This window comes from Colias croceus, chromosome 14, assembly GCF_905220415.1.
Source record: "Colias croceus chromosome 14, ilColCroc2.1".
NCBI classification, from domain to species: Eukaryota; Metazoa; Arthropoda; class Insecta; order Lepidoptera; family Pieridae; genus Colias; species Colias croceus.
This window is the reverse complement of record NC_059550.1, coordinates 9,863,886-9,882,798: the sequence shown is the minus strand read 5'-3', so window position 1 is coordinate 9,882,798 and position 18,913 is coordinate 9,863,886. Positions and strand designations below refer to the sequence as shown.

The 18,913-nt window shown below is 33.5% G+C and overlaps 1 protein-coding gene across 1 annotated transcript in view; it reads left to right on the top strand.

Moving 5' to 3' along the window:
• Window positions 1-15,094, top strand: part of LOC123697338 (dopamine D2-like receptor) — a 38,772-nt gene extending 23,678 nt beyond the window's left edge. Inside the window, exons 3-8 of the mRNA XM_045643813.1 lie at window positions 2,696-2,948; window positions 8,696-8,880; window positions 9,442-9,537; window positions 10,106-10,255; window positions 12,324-12,502; window positions 14,851-15,094. Of these exons, the coding sequence (XP_045499769.1) occupies window positions 2,696-2,948; window positions 8,696-8,880; window positions 9,442-9,537; window positions 10,106-10,255; window positions 12,324-12,502; window positions 14,851-15,062 (1,075 nt within the window). The 3' untranslated portion in view covers window positions 15,063-15,094. The remainder of the gene's footprint in view (window positions 1-2,695; window positions 2,949-8,695; window positions 8,881-9,441; window positions 9,538-10,105; window positions 10,256-12,323; window positions 12,503-14,850) is intronic.
• The last annotated feature ends 3,819 nt before the right edge of the window (window positions 15,095-18,913 follow it).

Here is an 18,913-nt window from a genome sequence, read left to right as displayed (position 1 = left end):
TCACCCGCATTGCTCCACTCCTGTTGGTCTTAGCGTGATGATATATAGCCTTCCTCGATAAATGGGCTATCTTATACCGAAAGAATTTTTCAAATCGGACCAGTAGTTCCTGAGATTAGCGCGTTCAAACAAACAAACTCTTCAGCTTTATAATATTAGTATAGATGTAGTTCAACCTTACAGTTCAACTTATATCGATTTGCAAATGTCTATAACTTTTAATAGACGTGAAAAAACTGCTTTTTTTAAGCACATCACACAACCTTCAAGAGAATCTATGTTTACAAAATAATAGGCAAATCTATTAAAAAAATTCTCGTGTCATTGCTAGCTATTTTAATCACTTAATCACATGTTATAAGTAGGTATATTCCATCATCATCATCATCATCAGTCCATATACTTTCCCACTGCAGCACGTATATTCCATAGGTTGTTAAAAATCTATAATATAAAAATGAATCCCAAAATGTGTTGGTAAGCGCATAACTTTAGAACTGCAGCTGAACCGATTTCTTTAATTCTTTTTTTATTATATTTGATGTACGAGGATGGTTCTTATGTAGAGAAAACGTGAATATGTACCACGGGCGAAGCCGGGGCGGACCGCTAGTTATAAAAAAAAAATGTTGTGTGGTTTTATGAAACCACGGTAAAAGTGAAACTGTTGGAACGGTTCCGAACACTGCTTTGTGTAGCGCATGTCGCGTGCCGAGTAGGTATACCTACTCGGCAGCCGCGATACACGCGACATGCGCTACACAGACCAAAAAGTTTGAGACGATGTAATAAAAGTTTCACTTTAAAAAAACGTAGGTAATATAGTAAAACGTATAATTCCCAATCAGTAACTGGTAGGTATAACGTTTGCTTTGTCAGCTACAAAACTTAATTTAAATGAAAATAACAACGAAAAATACGTTGAACGTTTCTAGATAATTCTATTAGGCTTTCCAGTATCATTAGACGATCTATTTCCTAATTGTTCTTATAAATTGCAACGTTTCACGAAGACAACATTTTTCTTAATTGCGTGTAATTAAATTCTTCGCTAACCTCTCGGTATTTATCTTGATAATTGAATAAACTTAATGAAATACGGTCCAGTGATTTTAAAGCCCTTTTAAGGTAAAGTTATTGGACATTTATATACTTTTGTTAATGAAGGATGAAACAGATATTATATCTAATACATATTATAAAACATGAATAGCGCCCGGAATGGCGCGAAAGGATGCGGGTTCGAGTCCCGCCTCGTGATCGAATTTTTTCTATTCATTATAAATTTATATTTTTAAAGCATTTGAATGCCATAAAACCAAAAATATCAATTTCAATTATAAAACAAGCAAAATAAATTAGAATACAAATTCATTCTGTGCTAGCAACTGTCTTGTTATTGATTTGGAAATTATACATTTCATGAATTTTTACCATCAAGAATTTACCAACACTAAACTCAAATATAACAAAGAATTTTATAGTAAAAACGAATACCTTGTATCTGGGATTGGATCTACATTTTTTTCACATTATTTAATCTTTTTTACTAATTGCCTCATTGCTTTGTTCTATAAAATCTAGTGGCACGGAAGGAGCGTTTAAAATATTTTGCGTATTTTGTCTCTTCATAATAATAAATTATGAACTATTTACGAGGGTGACTTCATAAACATTATGGCCATATCCACAAGAGACGGTTACAAAGCCTTCATGGAGCACGATTAATCTTGGAACAGCAACATAAATTTTCCAAATTTGCATAAAATAATTTACATCATATGCCTAACCTTTGTTTCATGGAGAAAACCGTATGAAAATCTCGGTTTTAGTTCTTCAAATATATCATCTTTATTAAATGCGTAGAAAGTCGTCGTTCCGCCATCCTCCTATCACGATGATATGTATTATATAAGTATTTTCTCTTTACCAGTTACTAGGAAATTGTTATCTAGCCTTGCCTCTGAGCTTTCATTGAACAACAAATACATTCTTCTTGTATTATTTACAGCTTCAATCAAAACGAATGTCTAATTATAGTAAGCAGACATCATTTTTTTACGTCACGATTTCATATAATAAGAGATTAATTTTACCCATCGCACAGGCTTCTTTCAAAAGAACCCTTTTAGAATTAGAAAAAAAAATAAAGGAAAATTAAATTAATTAAATTGATCACGATTGAAGTCTCTATAGTCTATACCCTCGCCATCTCGCCGTAATATCTCATAGTCTCATAGTAGAATGAATTCGATGCTGACGAATAAAATTTGCAACTCGCCGCAATCGAATTTCTTCTTCTCTTTCAATTTTGATAGATCCAAAGTTTTTTTGAAGTTAAACTTCTTTAAGCGCGTTGAGAGTAAAATTTCTTGGTTGCGTCATGGCAATACCCTCGGGTCATGGAGTAAGGCGACGATTTCGGTATCTTTGAATGTTGCCAAAGAAGTTTCACTTCTGACACGTGAACTCGGCACACACGCTCTTTTTCTATACTAATATTATAAAGAGGAAAGTTTTGTATGTATGTATTCACGCGGTTTTCACGCATAAACTACTGGACCGATTTTGATGAAATTTGGCACAGATAATCTTTAGACCCTGAGAAAGAACATAGGCTACCTATTATTGCGAAATATGTACCACGGGCGAAGCCGGGGCGGACCGCTATTATATTATACTTTTTCTTTTGCAGGTACATAGCCGTCACACAGCCAATAAAGTACGCGAAACACAAAAGCAACCTTCGCGTCTGGGTCATGATCGGAGTGGCCTGGCTGGTCTCCGCTGCGATAGGCTCCCCCGTGGTCCTGGGGCTGAACAACACGCCAGACCGCAGTCCACACCAATGCCTGTTTAATAGCACAGACTATGTCATCTTCTCCTCACTCGGATCCTTCTATATACCGTGTATCATCATGATGTTCCTGTATTATAGGATTTTTAAGGTATGTCCATTGTTCAGTTAATGTTTTTTTGTCAATTTAGTGATAGCAGATTTTTACTTAGGTACAAGCTGCCAGCGCTACATAATTCTGCATCGGGTAACTGCAGTAGATGCAAAAAAATTGGTTAAAATAAAATATTTTGTTTTAATTGATAGTTGTTACCTAATACAATATACTACCTAATCATATATATTTCTACTAAGTTGTTTGCAATCCTTTTAACGTATCCAGATTCGAAGCAATCTCTGCGAAACTTCCAAAATAACTATTCACATAAGAATAAGTTATCGTCTAACGATATACTTTTACGGCTGTTCATATAAAATTTTATTACCAGATTTTATGTTCATAATTTTCACAACACTGTCATATTACTTGGCGATTTAATAACATTTTATTAAGTTTGTTGAACTGATATTATGAAGTTTCGCTCTTCCGAGTTCATTGTAAAGTACAAAATATTATAGAAAACTACTTAGCTTACCGCCCGCGGCTTCGCCCGCTTTCTCTAAGATTTGAGATTTAAACTATCCTATCTCTCAAGTTGGATCGAACTGCACATGGTGTGCGAATTTTATTATAATCGGTTTAGTGGTTTAGGAGTCCATTGAGGACAAACATTGTGACACGAGATTTATATATATTAAAAATATGTGTTTTTAAAGCTTCGCGAATGGATTGTTATTACAAAGAATAAAGATGTTAAAAAGGTCCTAGGTATCGTATCCTACTATATAATAAATGCGAAAGTTTGTGAAGATGGTTGTATGTTTATGTGTATGTATGTTTGTTACTCTATCACGCAAATACTACTGAATTGATTACAATGAAGTTTAGCACACATATTGAGGGTAACTTGGATTGAAACATAGGATAGTTTTTATCCCGGAAATCCCACGGGAACGGGAACCATTTGGTTGTTTTTTTTAAATGCGGGCGAAACCGCAGGCGGAAAGTTAGTAAAGCTGCATCCATCGCTGGATGAACAAAACTGAATATTATATATGGCGAGGTTTATCATAGGAACAAGTTCAAATTCAATATAAACTATATTCTCGAACATATTCTGTTCTCTTAGAAGTAAAGGCAGGTGTCGATGTTTTTATAAAAGTACTTTTACCACTTATCAGAATTTTTCTCTTAAATTTAACGTACGTACAAATTATCCTTCCTTAATACATATTATCTACAGTACGTTTGACTGAAAACAGAAAAAGCTTTCAAAAAGAAGAGCTTTGAAATGAAATTTCTAAGCTAAAATTATTAAGTAATATCTATTTTCGATTTCTAAAGAAAACGTATTCGTATGTTTAGCATAGAATTATTTCCATATTTTAATGTATTATATTTTCTTCTTTATTAAAAAATAAACCTTTTCATGGCCAAGATATAAAGCTTCATTGTCAATTATTATAGAAATGTATTGTATGGTTTAGATATTATATACCACTAGCTTTCCGCCTGCGGCTTCGCCCGCCTTTTGAAAGAAAAACCCGCATAGTTCCCGTTCCCGTGGGATTTCCAGGTTGAAACCTATCCTATGTGTTAATCCAAGTTACCCTATATATGTGTGCTAAATTACATTGTAATTGGTTCAGTAGTATTGGCGTGAAAGAGTAACAAACATACACACACACACATCCTCACAAACTTTCGCATTTATAATATTATTAGGATTTTGGATTATATTAATACTGTTTTTATGTTGTTTATTCTGTTACAAGAGTTGTCAAAGAATCATTCATGTTAATACAAAGGAAGTTAGAATTGTCAAACTTTGATACTTTCCGGCCATTTATTGCCAGGGCTGTGAAAAGTTACTTGTAATGAAATCGTATCCTAGTGGCAACCCTGTTAACTTATTATTCTACTTCCTGCTAATAAAATGAATAAGAAGTTTTATGAAAATGAGTATGTATAATATAAATGGAGAAAAGGTCTAGAACTTATCCTCTTATTTCGATTTATAGATGCTTACTACTCGACAGTAATTGCAGTCCTACATTAATACATTATTTTGTATGTAATATAAGTATTATTAGTATTTTCTAGTGTTTGATTGATATATTGTTGTAAATGGTAAGAATTTATGTACAGTAATAGATGTCTAGTTTTAGCGATATATTTACTTCAATTGTAAAATTGTATCTAGGGTTTAAAAATTATAATACTGCCAGCCCTAGTTATCAGCTCGCAGAGAATAGCAGATAATATGAGGCCCTCGCACAATAAGATGGCAATAAGCCCTTTGAGGAGTGTTTCAATGATTTGTGCTTGTCATGTGCACTTCCGTAATTCTTCCCGTTCCTTTGCTGTATGACCCACTTTCTGCTACACAGGGTGTTCTAAAAATAACAAAGCCAATTTTTCGGTGACAAGGGAAAACGTTGACGGTAAAGGGAATACCTAATATTCTAGAATTTGAAATTCTGCCGCCTATTTTGGCGTTATTACTTCAGACTGCTGCTTGCACTCGTGGTTTTAGATTTACGATCTCAAAGGATCGAAGTTTCTTATATTGGACGTTGATTTTACACGTGTAGCATAGTTCTTACTTGTGGGAGGTGTATTTCGATTTGCGAATAGCTGTAGAGCTGTTTGTGATCGTGTTTTGCCAATTTCAAACTTTTATTTCCAATACAGAGTATTTTTCCAGGAACATAGCTGTGATTTGTGCTATTGTTATGACGAAATATGTACCCAAGTTAAATAAATTGGACGTTTAGACATTCCAATGTAATGTTTTTATTTTTCCGGTTTTATTTTTTTACATGGGTATAATGTAAAAAAATAAAACCAATATATGGTTTTAAGCTATTGCATAGCCACAATCCGACGGGCGGAGGTGTGGCTTGAAGGCATAGCATGCAATAGCTTTACCGCGGCAGTCCCCGAGTGCCACACGTCGTTTTTTTTAATATAAAAAGTATTGATAGCTTTTCGATAGATATATTCAAACTATATTATTAGAAGATGGTCCAAACACGTAGTTTTCAAGACTATATTTGATATTCCTATAAACGCATTTGACCACATAGAAAAGTATTTAAACAAAACACTGAAAATTAGAACACCATGTATAAGGGATCGATTTATATTCCTTGTGCGTTTTTTCCGTTCCGCCAAAATAATATATTATTGGAAGTATGCCTGATCCGGAATTCGTCCCATTTTCAATGTAAAGAGTCTCAATTTTCTTAATTTGGACTCTTTGAATATTTTCCTTGCATTTATTGATGTAATTTTCATACCTATATACACGGAAAAGGTGTTTTTCTGCTTTAATATACTCAAAAAGCTACTTCGTCCGTTTAGTAAGAAATAAAGTGAATTATTAATATGAAATTATAAATTGTGAACTTAAGTGTGTAGGTTACATTTTATAGAAAAAAAAATATGTTTCGTTCGTATTTTATAACGTTGTGAATTTAATTTAATTAATTTCGTGAACACAACAGAAGTTTGAGGGAAAATTTTAAATGTTAATTAATAAATTGCTTGCTGGACCGTAAAATAAAAATTAAAGTAGGAGTTAACATTTATATTATTTCTTTATTTACTGTATATCTCATCAGCCCCCCTAGCCAAGTGGATTTCTGTTAGCGTAACGTTCAATAGAATAGACTACGAATGTATGAGATTGACGTAAGCTGTAGATACGTTTATCTACAGCTTACGTCAATCTAAAGCCACTTGGCTAGGGGGGGCTGAGCTTTTCTAAACAAATAGATCAAAACGATTCGATTGCTTGACAAACTTAATTGAAACCGAAAAACTATTAGGGTAAAGTAAATAGCGTCCGGGGAAAGACCAGTTAAAAAGTAAATAAAACGACAATAATAAACGATTAAGACAAGAAAATCTAAATCACCACAATTTCATAGTATTGATAATATTAATATATTGAAATGTCTGTTTGTCACTATACAGCACAATTTTTTCTTTGGGCAATATTTGAAATTACTGAACTGATTTTTATTTGACTTTTGCGAGCAGATACCTAATGGTGAAACATTGAAACAAGCAATAAGGCCAATAGCATAAATTCACGGGCAATCATAATCATAAATAATAATTATGATATTGTGTGCCATAATGGGATACTTTAATTTCTAATAATTACTTAATAATGTAATTAAAACACTTATTCATCTATACTAATATTATAAAGCTGAGGAGTTTGTTTGCTTGAACGCACGAATCTCAGGAACTACTGGTCCGATTTGAAAAATTCTTTCGGTGTTAGATAGCCCATTTGTCGTACATTATATAACTAAACTTCATATTCAAATAACGCTAATTTTAATACAATACCTATACCAAATGTGTAATTTATATTACCTTAACATTACAAGCACTCACATTGAAATTCACACTATGGAAACTTACCATTAATTATTCAGAATTACAAACCTTACATACATAATTCAGTACAGACCCAGGACCTCTAAAACATAAGGGTTTAGGACGAAATCTTTACTTATGATTTAATAATTAGCTCAGGTAGAATAAGGGTTATAATTACAGTTCTATCGTATATACTTGCTTTAGTAAATCATACATCATCACTACATAGTATAAAACAAAGTCGCTTTCTCTGTCCCTATGTCCCTTTATATGCATAAATCTTTAAAACTACGCAACGGATTTTGATCCGGTTTTTTTTAATAGATAGAGTGATTCAAGAGGAAGTTTTTAGTATATATAAGTATGTATTAGGTTTTAGACAAAGCGGGCGAAGCCACGGGCGGTAAGCTAGTACGAAATAATTCAGTGATATACATGATTATGTATCTAGTAATATGTACACTTTCCTAGATATACCTAATCTTATCGTTATTGTAGTAGCATATTTATTTATTTTGCAAAGTAATTGTGGTTTAGCAAAAGGCAGCTTGTACGAAAGAGATCTAAATAAGTTACCAGTATAAAACTAAATTAACTGCAATAAATAAATAAATATTATAGGACATTATTACACAAATCGACCTAGTCCCACAGTTAGCTCAATTAAGGCTTGTGTTGTGGGTACTAGGCGACGATAAACATAATATTTAATAAATACATATATAGATAATAACACCCAGACCCAAGAACAAATAATTGAGTTCATCACACAAATATTTGCCCTGACCGGGGATCGAACCCGGGACCGTCGGCTCAGTAGGCAGAGACTTTACCACTGCGCCAATCGCGTCGTCCAATAAAGTTAATATTACATTTTAATTATCCATAAATTGGACTTGGGAACTATGCCCGTTTGTCACGACATTTTCATTTCGTGAGCAATAAATTGAAATATTATTATATCTCCGTGTTCGTTTTATTTGGAATATGAGCTTAATAGACGCTATATTTCTTATGTCTAGTCAATTCAGGCTTATTTTAACCTCCCGCGGTTTGTTTATCACGAGACTGAATATTTAATGAAACTTCGAAAAGTTTTGGTCGCACTTAACCATTTAATGATCTGAATATTAAAGGAATTTTACCAGAAATACGTAATACAGAATACAATACAACGAAATATTTGAAAAAAAAGCATTTTTATATAGCGCGTAGAGCACACACAACTGCGCGAAATTGAGTGCAGAACTGTTGATTAAAAGGTGTTACTTTTTCCTAGATTTGTCACATTCCTATAATAGCCTAAGATCCCTCATCCCACTAGACGATTTTGCAGTTACCTCTTTTTTAATTTCTAAGACAAAAATAACGAACTTTTCAAAACACCTCGAACATTCCAGGCGATCCGGCAGCGCGCGAAAAAGCAGCGCACAGCCAAGACATCATCCACCATAAGTTCTGCCATATCTTCGGGACCAACGGCGGTGATCATAGAGAATGTTGCGCAGACGCACCGGTACGATGTGACGTTGGAGGACAGACCCACGAACACAGCCTCTGGGAGCAATGATGATGACGATGACAAGTGAGTATTGTATTTATGTAACGTACTAGCTTTTCGCCCGCAGCTTCGTTCGCGTAGTTAACTACGCGAACGAAGCTGCGGGAAAACCCACTTTTATATAAAATTTTAAATCAAATATTTGAGAGTTAGACTAGAACATAATATTATAATAAATAGGTGATCACAGTTACACTTAATTTTAAGAGAAATGTATTTGTATGAATTTTCATCAAGCTCAAATTGTTGTTTTTCTATAACATCAGAATTGTAGCCATGTTCATGGAATAAAATATTTGAATTTGAAATTTGAATTTACTGGTTGAAACGATTTCGCATTTTTTGTGTTAGTTCTTCTCTGGAAAAGCTTGTTACAGATGCTACGAGAAAATTTAATTCTCTAAACTTGAACTTCTCAAATTTAACTTGAAAGGAGGTTTTCTCATGATTTACGTGAGAAAATATAATGATATTTATTAACCCATTGAGCCCCAAGCGGCCCGATCGGTCCACGACACAATAGATTTTCTATTGTGTCTGTGATTCCGGGGCCTGAGTTATAAATAATGATGTATTATTTCGCAGTTATGATAAATCAGAGATAGGAGTATATCCAGATGACTTGGCGCACACTAGATCGGCGAGGTTCATGCTGGCTGCTGTAGTGGAGGAGACAGGCCTGTAAGTCAGAAAGACGCATTATTATAATAAAATAATCCTACTAATATTATAAATGCGAAAGTTTGTATGGATGTATGGATGTTTGTTACTCTTTCACGTAAAAACTTCTGAACCGATTACAATGAAATTTAGCACACATATAGAGGGTAACTTGGATTAACACATAGGATAGATTTTATCCCGGAAATCCCACGGGAACGGGAACTATGCGGGTTTTCCTTTGCAAATCTAGTAATGTTATAAACAGGAAAGATTACATATTCTGATCATGTATGTGTCGGTTACTTAAAGGCTTAAAACTGCTAAACTGATTTCTTATTAAATAATTTTATGTTACTTCTGTTTTTATAAGTTTTTATTATTATAAAGCCAAGCGGAGCAGTAAGTACTTATTAAAATTATAATCAAGTCAAATTGATTAAAAAAAGTAGTTATCCGTTAATTACAAACCGATTCCACAAATTATTCATTAAAAGACTTTAGCCGAGCTTACAATTGAAACATGTATTATTTTTATACATTCGCTATTTCTATTCAATTATGCACCACACCATTAATTAAATTTCAGAATAATGGCGAACCTAGCGTCCCCGATCCCCATGGTGGATCCGAACACCAATAACGACTCTGGATACGTGCCTTCCAACATGGACGTGGACAGAGAGCACTCCCCCCCTCCCTCGCCTGGGAAACGGGAGGAGAGGAAACCGGAGTTGAAGTGAGCATTTTATATTTATAGAAGCTTTCTGCTCTTGCCGCTTGCTTTGTACTGTAAAAAAAAAGACGGGTTGCACTCCGGGAGTGCCGGCAGAAGTGAAAACTTGATTATTAACGTTCAGCATGTTTGATATTTTGGAATGGTATCCGTCTTACGCATGGAATATAAGGGCTAAAAAAAAAGAAAAATCCGTCTTACGCTTTTTCGATCAGGCCACGTGTCCTGACGCGAGTTTAAGATTTTATTATACCCAACGCCGCTAAAGAAATTTTCACTTCAAAAAAATATACGAAATCCATTGGTGCAAGCAGAATAAATATAGGTGCAATCTATTTTTCTTAATGTTTATTCATAATGCGATACATTAAAAAATATTAATTATTGATTAGATTTGTAGCAAAAATACTGAAAATCAGCTCTATTGGTGTCAAAGTGCAGCTGCATGAAAAGTCAGTTTCCGATTATGTCCGTGTGTCTTTATTTTTAAGTAATGTTAGGTACCTAGTCATTTTAAGGAAAAATCTTTAAATCGACGTAATGGAGTAATTAATTAATTAATCTTATATATAAAAATGAATCGGAAAATGTGTTGGTAAGCGCATAACTCGAGAACGGCTGAACCGATTTCGATAATTCTTTTTTTATTATATTTCTTGAAGTACGAGGATGGATCTTATGTAGAGAAAACGTAAACATGTACCACGGGCGAAGCCGGGGTGGACCGCTAGTAATTAATAATTATTATAAAATAATGTAACTAATTTAACTTGGTTTTACATATTAGTTTTCCCGCGCAATCGAAGCGCCATTAGAACGAAAATTTAAAATTAAAATCGTCCCGAATTCCCGCCAATGAAGCGGTCGAATCACAACGCAATCATAATTCCTTTCAACGCAAAAAGTACCATTTCCTTGAATATGAAGAATGATCCGCCATCTGGTGGCCACTTATGGAATAATGTCTCCTAATTGTGTACAGTCGTGAGAGAAATACATATTTATTTATCACATTAATAAAGAAAAATTATAATGCTTTTTGTTTTTATACCTTTATGCCTGATGCTTTTACGTACTTAAGACTGGTCTGGACTTATATTATACTTAATTTACTGTATCAATAGAATCACTCACACACAATCACAAACTTTTTGTATTAAGGAGAACTGTATGCTTGATCTAGTAATAAATATATTTTAATTGCTTAATTACGTTGTTATATGAACATTGAATTAGAAGAAGATAAGTTGTCCTTCAGTTTACGTATTATCATTTGACCCTCAGCATACGAAAACGTTGTTGTGATAAAGATTAGTTTGAAGCTTTGCTTAATTTAGGACTCATCTCCCAAAAGGATCTAACTGTCTAGACATCTTTATCTGTACTTAGATACATCCTAACTTATTTAGTATTCACAAGATGTCACTTGTAAATGGTTGCTTCTGTTTTTTATTAACATCACTACAATGAAACATAATAAAAATAATAAATCGGACAACGAAATATACATTCATCACTCGATTGTACATATAAAAATTGAACCGCCTTTGTTAATTTTGTACAGTCGAGAGAACAAATGCGTTTCGAATGTAATTATTATGCAAAATATTATACTATTGTTGAATATTTGCATTTTGCATGACAATATCGAGCCTTTTTTACCACAATGCTATCGGTTTATCATTTGTGAAAACACAATGATACAATGACACGTATAACTTTTTAATTACATGTATTATAACACGTAATATGATAAATGATATATTCGAAATATGAATACTTAATAAGTTTCCATTACCTCACTAAAATTGCAAATCGTGAAATATTCTGCTGTGTAGTTGCCACGTGATGAAGCTCGTTGTCGAAAATAACTTCTAAAACCTTAGATAATAGCAATTTTATTCAATAAATGTATGCCAATTATTTAAAAACAATACAACACTTTGAACAATTATTTAAATAATTATTTTCAAAATCTGTCATCAATAGCATATAAAACTCGTACAAAGAATCTATTTTCAACTTCTTCTTCTAACGAAATGCTTTATTAACTGTTCAAAAATTTATCCAGGAAAAAGCTCAGTCGTTTAAGCAACAGTTCGCTCATCACCACACCGCGAAGACGGTTCAGGTCAGCAGCATCAGCGGCCAGGTTCACGATATTCAGAGCGAATAGAGCCGGCAAGATGAGAGCCAAGTCGTTCGCTAAGAAGGAGAAGAAGGCAACCCAGACATTGGCCATTGTTTTGGGTGAGTTGATGATTTTGATGGTAGTATAGTATTAATTAGGGGAAATTTTAAATGTAGTTTAAAATAACGAATGACAAAAGTGCCGGGAAGTAAAGTGACGGAAGTTAAAGTGACGGGAGTTAATGTGGTGGGAGGTAAAGTGACGGAAGCTAAAGTGACGAGGGGTAAAGCGACGCAAGTCAAAGTGACGGAACTTAAAGTGAAGCGAGTTAAAGTGACGGGAGTTAATGTTAATGGCGGGAGGTAAAGTGACGGAAGCCAAAGTGACGAGAAGTAAAGTGACGCAAGTCAAAGTGACGGAACTTAAAGTGACGGGTGGTAAAGTAACGGGAGGTTAAGTGACGCTAGTGAAAGTGACGGAAGGTAAAGTGACGCGAGTTAAAGTGACGGGAGGTAAAGTGACGTGAGTTAAAGTGACTGTCGGTAAAGTGACGCGATTTAAAGTGGCGGGAGGTAAAGTCAAAGTGAAAGTTGGTCAAAATTATTTCGTTTTAGGGAATAGATACTTATAGATAATAAAGGGAAACTTTAAATGTAGTTTAAAACAACGAATGACAAAAGCGACGGGAGGTAAAGTGACGGAAGTTAAAATGACGGGAGCTAATGTGGCGGGAGGTAAAGTGACGTAAGCTAAAGTGACGGAAGTTAAAGTGACGGGAGCTAAAGTGACGGGAGCTAAAGTGACGGGAGTTAAAGTGGCGCGAGTTAAAGTGGCGGGAGTTAAAGTGACTGTCGGTAAAGTGACGCGATTTAAAGTGGCGGGAGGTAAAGTCAAAGTGAAAGTTGGTCAAAATTATTTCGTTTTAGGGAATAGATACTTATAGATAATAAAGGGAAACTTTAAATGTAGTTTAAAACAACGAATGACAAAAGCGACGGGAGGTAAAGTGACGGAAGTTAAAATGACGGGAGCTAATGTGGCAGGAGGTAAAGTGACGGAAGTTAAAGTGACGGGAGCTAAAGTGACGGAACTTAAAGTGACGGGAGCTAAAGTGACGGGAGTTAAAGTGGCGCGAGTTAAAGTGGCGGGAGTTAAAGTAACGCAAGTTAAAGTGACGGGAGGTAAAGTGACGGCCTATATTATCTGTGGTAGTATTTAGATACGTGCTTGAAATATTCATTTGGTTAGCTATTAGATCTGTTGACGACCTATGAAAATTGATTTTATAATTGAACGTTAATTTATCCTGAAAATTAGCGCTGATTCACTTGCAATCAGCACATACTTTCTTACTTCACTATCACTACATAGTATAAAACAAAGTCGCTTTCTCTGTCCCTATGTCCCTAATCCCTATGTGATATGTCCCTTTGTATGCTTAAATCTTTAAAACTACGCAACGGATTTTGATGTGGTTTTTTTTAATAGATAGAGTGATTCAAGAGGAAGGTTTTAGTGTATAATTTATTAGGTTTTAGACAAAGCGGGCGAAGCCGCGGGCGGTAAGCTAGTACTTAATATTTACATTCTATCGGTTTTCTGAAATGTTTCTTAATATTACATAGGTATATTAATTTAAGCTTCTTCCACTTTTGAAAAGATACAGGATACCCGTGAAACTCATTTAACACGAACAAACCCTTCACTATTTCCAGATTAACAATAAAATGGATAACAACCTTTAAACCCCTTTCACACTATCGGATTACTTGAAAAATAAGTGTAAAATAAATTAACATGACCCTTTGGCTGGACAGTGAAATTGGATCTTTAGACCTTTTTCGGAACAACTATCCGCTTCGTAACTTAACACATACTAATCATTTTGTTGGTTGTTACAACAAATCGATGTTACAAGCTCTTGTGTAAAATAATTTAGAAAATATTATAGCTTTAATTAAACAACGTGGATAGACGGTAAAGGGGTTAAAATTGCTAAATCATCGAGATGTGAATGGACGAAGCGTAAAAAAACGTTTTAACGTAGACATAATCTAAGCTTAGGTATTTTGTAAATTCACTTAGGGCCGATTTTTCAATGCTTGGATAAAACTTATTCGTCGAATAATGTATAAAACTACCATTTTAAAAACGTATTCTAATTGCCCGTATTTGATAGTTTACGTGACATTTTAATATAATCGTGTAATACTTTATTGGACGGATAAGTTTTATCCAAGCATTGAAAAATCGGCCCTTAAAGTAGTTAAAATATAGTTTATGTAAACGTACCTAATTAGCCCTAGAATATTTAAAATCAGATTAATCTCTCGGTTCAACCGTAGATCATTAAATACCTTTGAGTTCGTTTCTTATGAAATTACACTTATGCTTATGGTGTTGAACAGAATTTTTGTTTTTTAGCCTAATAATAGACTTATTCACTAACATTAATTCCATTTCCCAGGTGTATTCCTCTTCTGCTGGGCGCCATTCTTCACTTGCTCAGTACTGGATGCCCTCTGCACCAAATTCGGGCTGAACTGTTCTCCAGGAGTCACCGTGTTCATCCTCACCACTTGGCTCGGTTACATCAACTCCTTCCTCAATCCTGTGATCTATACTATCTTTAACCCGGAGTTCAGAAAGGCGTTTAGGAAGATACTACGTTGTTCTTAAGTTTTTATAACTGTTTATAATTTCAACTTCGACTGTCCTGTTTTGTTGTTATATTATTTTCGTTTAACTATTCTTCCATTCTTTTGTTTATGGATATTTTTTCATTTAATTACTCATATTGGCTATGCAATGTTTAAGTAAAGATTTTGCAGGAGCGGTTTATATTTTATTGTATTCAGTATTAGACACGTCAGGATTGTGGTGTGTTAGAAAAAGTTTTTAAAGCAAAGATACTGTACGGGTATTAGTTATTAATGTACCTACCTAACATTAGTTCTATATTTTATACGTAATAATTAGTGTTGTGTTTTGTGTGTAGCACCATTGCCTTACAGATATTAAATTCACACTTCAAAACCCTTAATTAAGATATAGATTTTTCTGAATGAATGTACCGAAATATTTAGTTTACGATTGTAAATAGAGTTAAGAGTGTTTGATTTCTAGTTTTATTTAATAAATCTGAGTTATTAAAAAAACCTGACGAAATAAAGACGTACCTACTAAATATTAAAGTCAGTTATTAATTATTATACTTATAATAGTACTGTTATTGTATACAGTATACTGTTAAACTATATATTACCTACCTACGTTTACAAATATATATATGTATTGATTCTTTGTCGAAATAAATTAATCGATACATCATAATGTAAAACTTATATAATATACCTAACTATGTATGTAGAACTATGTATGTAGGTATTGGATAATATTATGTGTAACATAATTTTTCTGTTTGATAATTAAAACATCGAATTTGCACAAATCTTTAGAAAAAACCACGATGTTTTACACCCTGTGTAAATATGTAAAAATCTTCTAAATTTAAGTATTTGGTGTACTAGAAATGTATTTGTCTATTATAGTTTAATAAATATCGCTTAATACCCGGTTGTGACACTTTCTACTTCAAGCAATAATTATTATTGTTTGTTTATCTGTGTATTGATGTCATAGGTCATAGGCCATAGCATTTAGGTTTTCTATGGCACTCTATGGTTTCCAAAAAGTTCCTACTTATTTCAAATTTGCAACTTCAATAAACGAAAAAAAAAGCTTTATTTTTAATCTGTTTTGTTGTTTCTGAATTTGAAATGATTTTCTGCTTTCTTGGATTTATTCTAAATTACTTAGGTAGGTACTCTGAATGACTACACCCAATTTGAGCAATGACCTTAGTACTTCATCCCTTCCGTAACGCAATTTCCTTCGTACGAAAATAAGGCGAAAATTTTATATTGCTGTGTTGTGTAATTCATACGAACGACGAGGTATATTTTAATAATGTTTGTAAGATTGATTAAATTATTTACGAATTGTAATAACATTTCTTAAAATAATACAAGGTTACTGTGTGTATGAAATCAAGTAAATGTGTTGTAAAAACTGTATATATCTGTAAATATTCTTGGTGTTGAAGTAAATGGATGTACCAGTTTATTTTGTGTTTTATTTTATGCAATATTTGATAGGAAACCTTAAAAAACAACTGCAGATCTTCACATTAGTGTGGAAGCAATATTTTGTTTTAAAACTAAGAAAAACAAATCCATTGATGATATAATAATAACATACATACCTACCCTATAATAACTAACGACAGAAGGTCACATAAGTAGGGACTGTAGGTACTGTTAACTATTCTGTGGTAGGGACTAAATAAGTTTTGTATTCTTAGCTTTCTTACACAATGTTTTAATGGCATATAGTTTTTAAATCCTGAGAAACTACATTATATTTTTATCCCGAAAATCGCACGGGAGAAGAAACTATACGGATTTTCCTTTGACTACGCGAGCGAAGCTAAGAGCTAGCTAGTTACAATAATATAAGTCTACTAGCTTACCGCCCGCGGCTTCGCCCGCTTTATCTAATCCTAATAAATTATATACTAAAACCTTCCTCTTGAATCACTCTATCTATTAAAAAAACCGCATCAAAATCCGTTGCGTAGTTTTAAAGATTTAAGCATAGGTACAAAGGGACATAGGGACAGAGTAAGCGACTTTGTTTTATACTATGTAGTGATAACGGGTGTGATAGTCATAACAAATCTGAAAACTATCTTTACCCTGTCTAGGGTCATTGCGCCTGTTCGCGTCCACCTGCCTATTCGCGTCCATTTTGCGGATATCTTTTAGAAAATTCACGAAAATAAGTATACTTTATGTAAAATTGTAATAAGAAAAATTTCCGATAATACCTCAATGTATAAGAGACATGCACACTTATTCAAAATATGCCTGCGCACCACCTATCCTATTTAAAAAAATATTTAATTTTGGCTATTAAACGAGAGAGCTAAAACGCGCGGGATTTTGAGCGTCGCGTTTGACGGTAAGTATCTTATTGTTAAATGTGAATTTTTGAATATGTAACTGTTTCTTTACTTTGCTAACAAAACATGGAATAGTATGGATTATAAATCAGCTTATTTCTTTTACAATTAATAGCTAAAATAAGGTGGACGCGAATTACTACACCGAATTTGTACAACTTCCATTTTTCGTCCACGGTGGGCGCAAACTATACCTATAGTGCATAACAATAGAACATATTGCGTCCACATTGTTTTTCATTACGTAGCAATGAATTGTTTGTTAAAATATGTAATTTATAATAGATTGTAAATTTTTTACTAAGACCACAAGTTGATAATTTAAATTTTCATTCAAATTGGCAAATTTTTATGCTATTTTTTCATTTTAAAATGGGTATTCCAAGAATGAGACTAGTATCTTTGAGAATGAGAGTCAATAAGTTTGTGGTTAATTTTAAATAATATAAACAAAAAAGAAATTTAATTCATTAGAAACTAAAAAATAGGGTAGGTAGGTAATCTTAATAGAACTGATTATTATTTATTTACATAACGTAACGTTGTTTTTTGTTACTTTTTAGTTCTATTTATGATGAAAAGATAAATATAAATAAGTTTTTCCAGTTTCCTTACAGTGAATTATATTAATAATAATGTTGATTTTAGGGTTCCGAACCTCAAAAGGAAAAAACCGGAATCCTTGTAGGATCACTTTGATATCCGTCCGTCTGTATGTCCGTCTGCCGGTCTGTCTTTCTGTCAAGACGCTTTTTCTCAGTAACGCGTTCAGGTATAAAGCTGAAATTTATATTGAATACTCAAGTCTACGGTCCCTTGAAGCAGTCAAAAAATCAAACTTATAAGCCAAAGAATTCAAAAGATACAGCCGTTTATGCTGCAAATTTTCGCAAATTTCGACATTCGCAAGGGAATCAAAACCTACAGGGTACTTTACGTGAACACAGACACTTGAAGTTTGGTACGAAGCAACGTCTTATAGCACGAATAAGGGAGATATTGAAAAAATAATCATTTACAGTTAAAACATATGAAAAAAAAACAGGTTAATACGGAACCCTCGTTGTGCGAGTTCCACTCGAATTTGGCCGGTTTTTAATAAATAACTATATTCGTAAATAAATAATTTATTAAAATCTAATTTTTATTTGCATTTATCTGATAAAATATCACCCAATACACTCTTAATTCTTTTTCTAAGCTGGTGGACGCGAAGTGGTCCACGGGTGGACGCAAACTGGAATTTTTGGACGCGAACTGGGTAAAACGCCTAATTCTGCTATTTATCTAGATAAATAAAAACCACATGATATTTCCAACACAATTGAAAGTAAATCTTATAATAGACTATGTAATGAACACGTTACATAAATTTTGCGTTGAAATTTGTTCTGGAACATTTTTATTTTCTCCCTCAAACTTTCCAACTGCACTAAGTGGACGCGAACTGACGCAATGACCCTACAATATCTAAGCAGATATCCTTAACATGAATAAAGCCGATTAA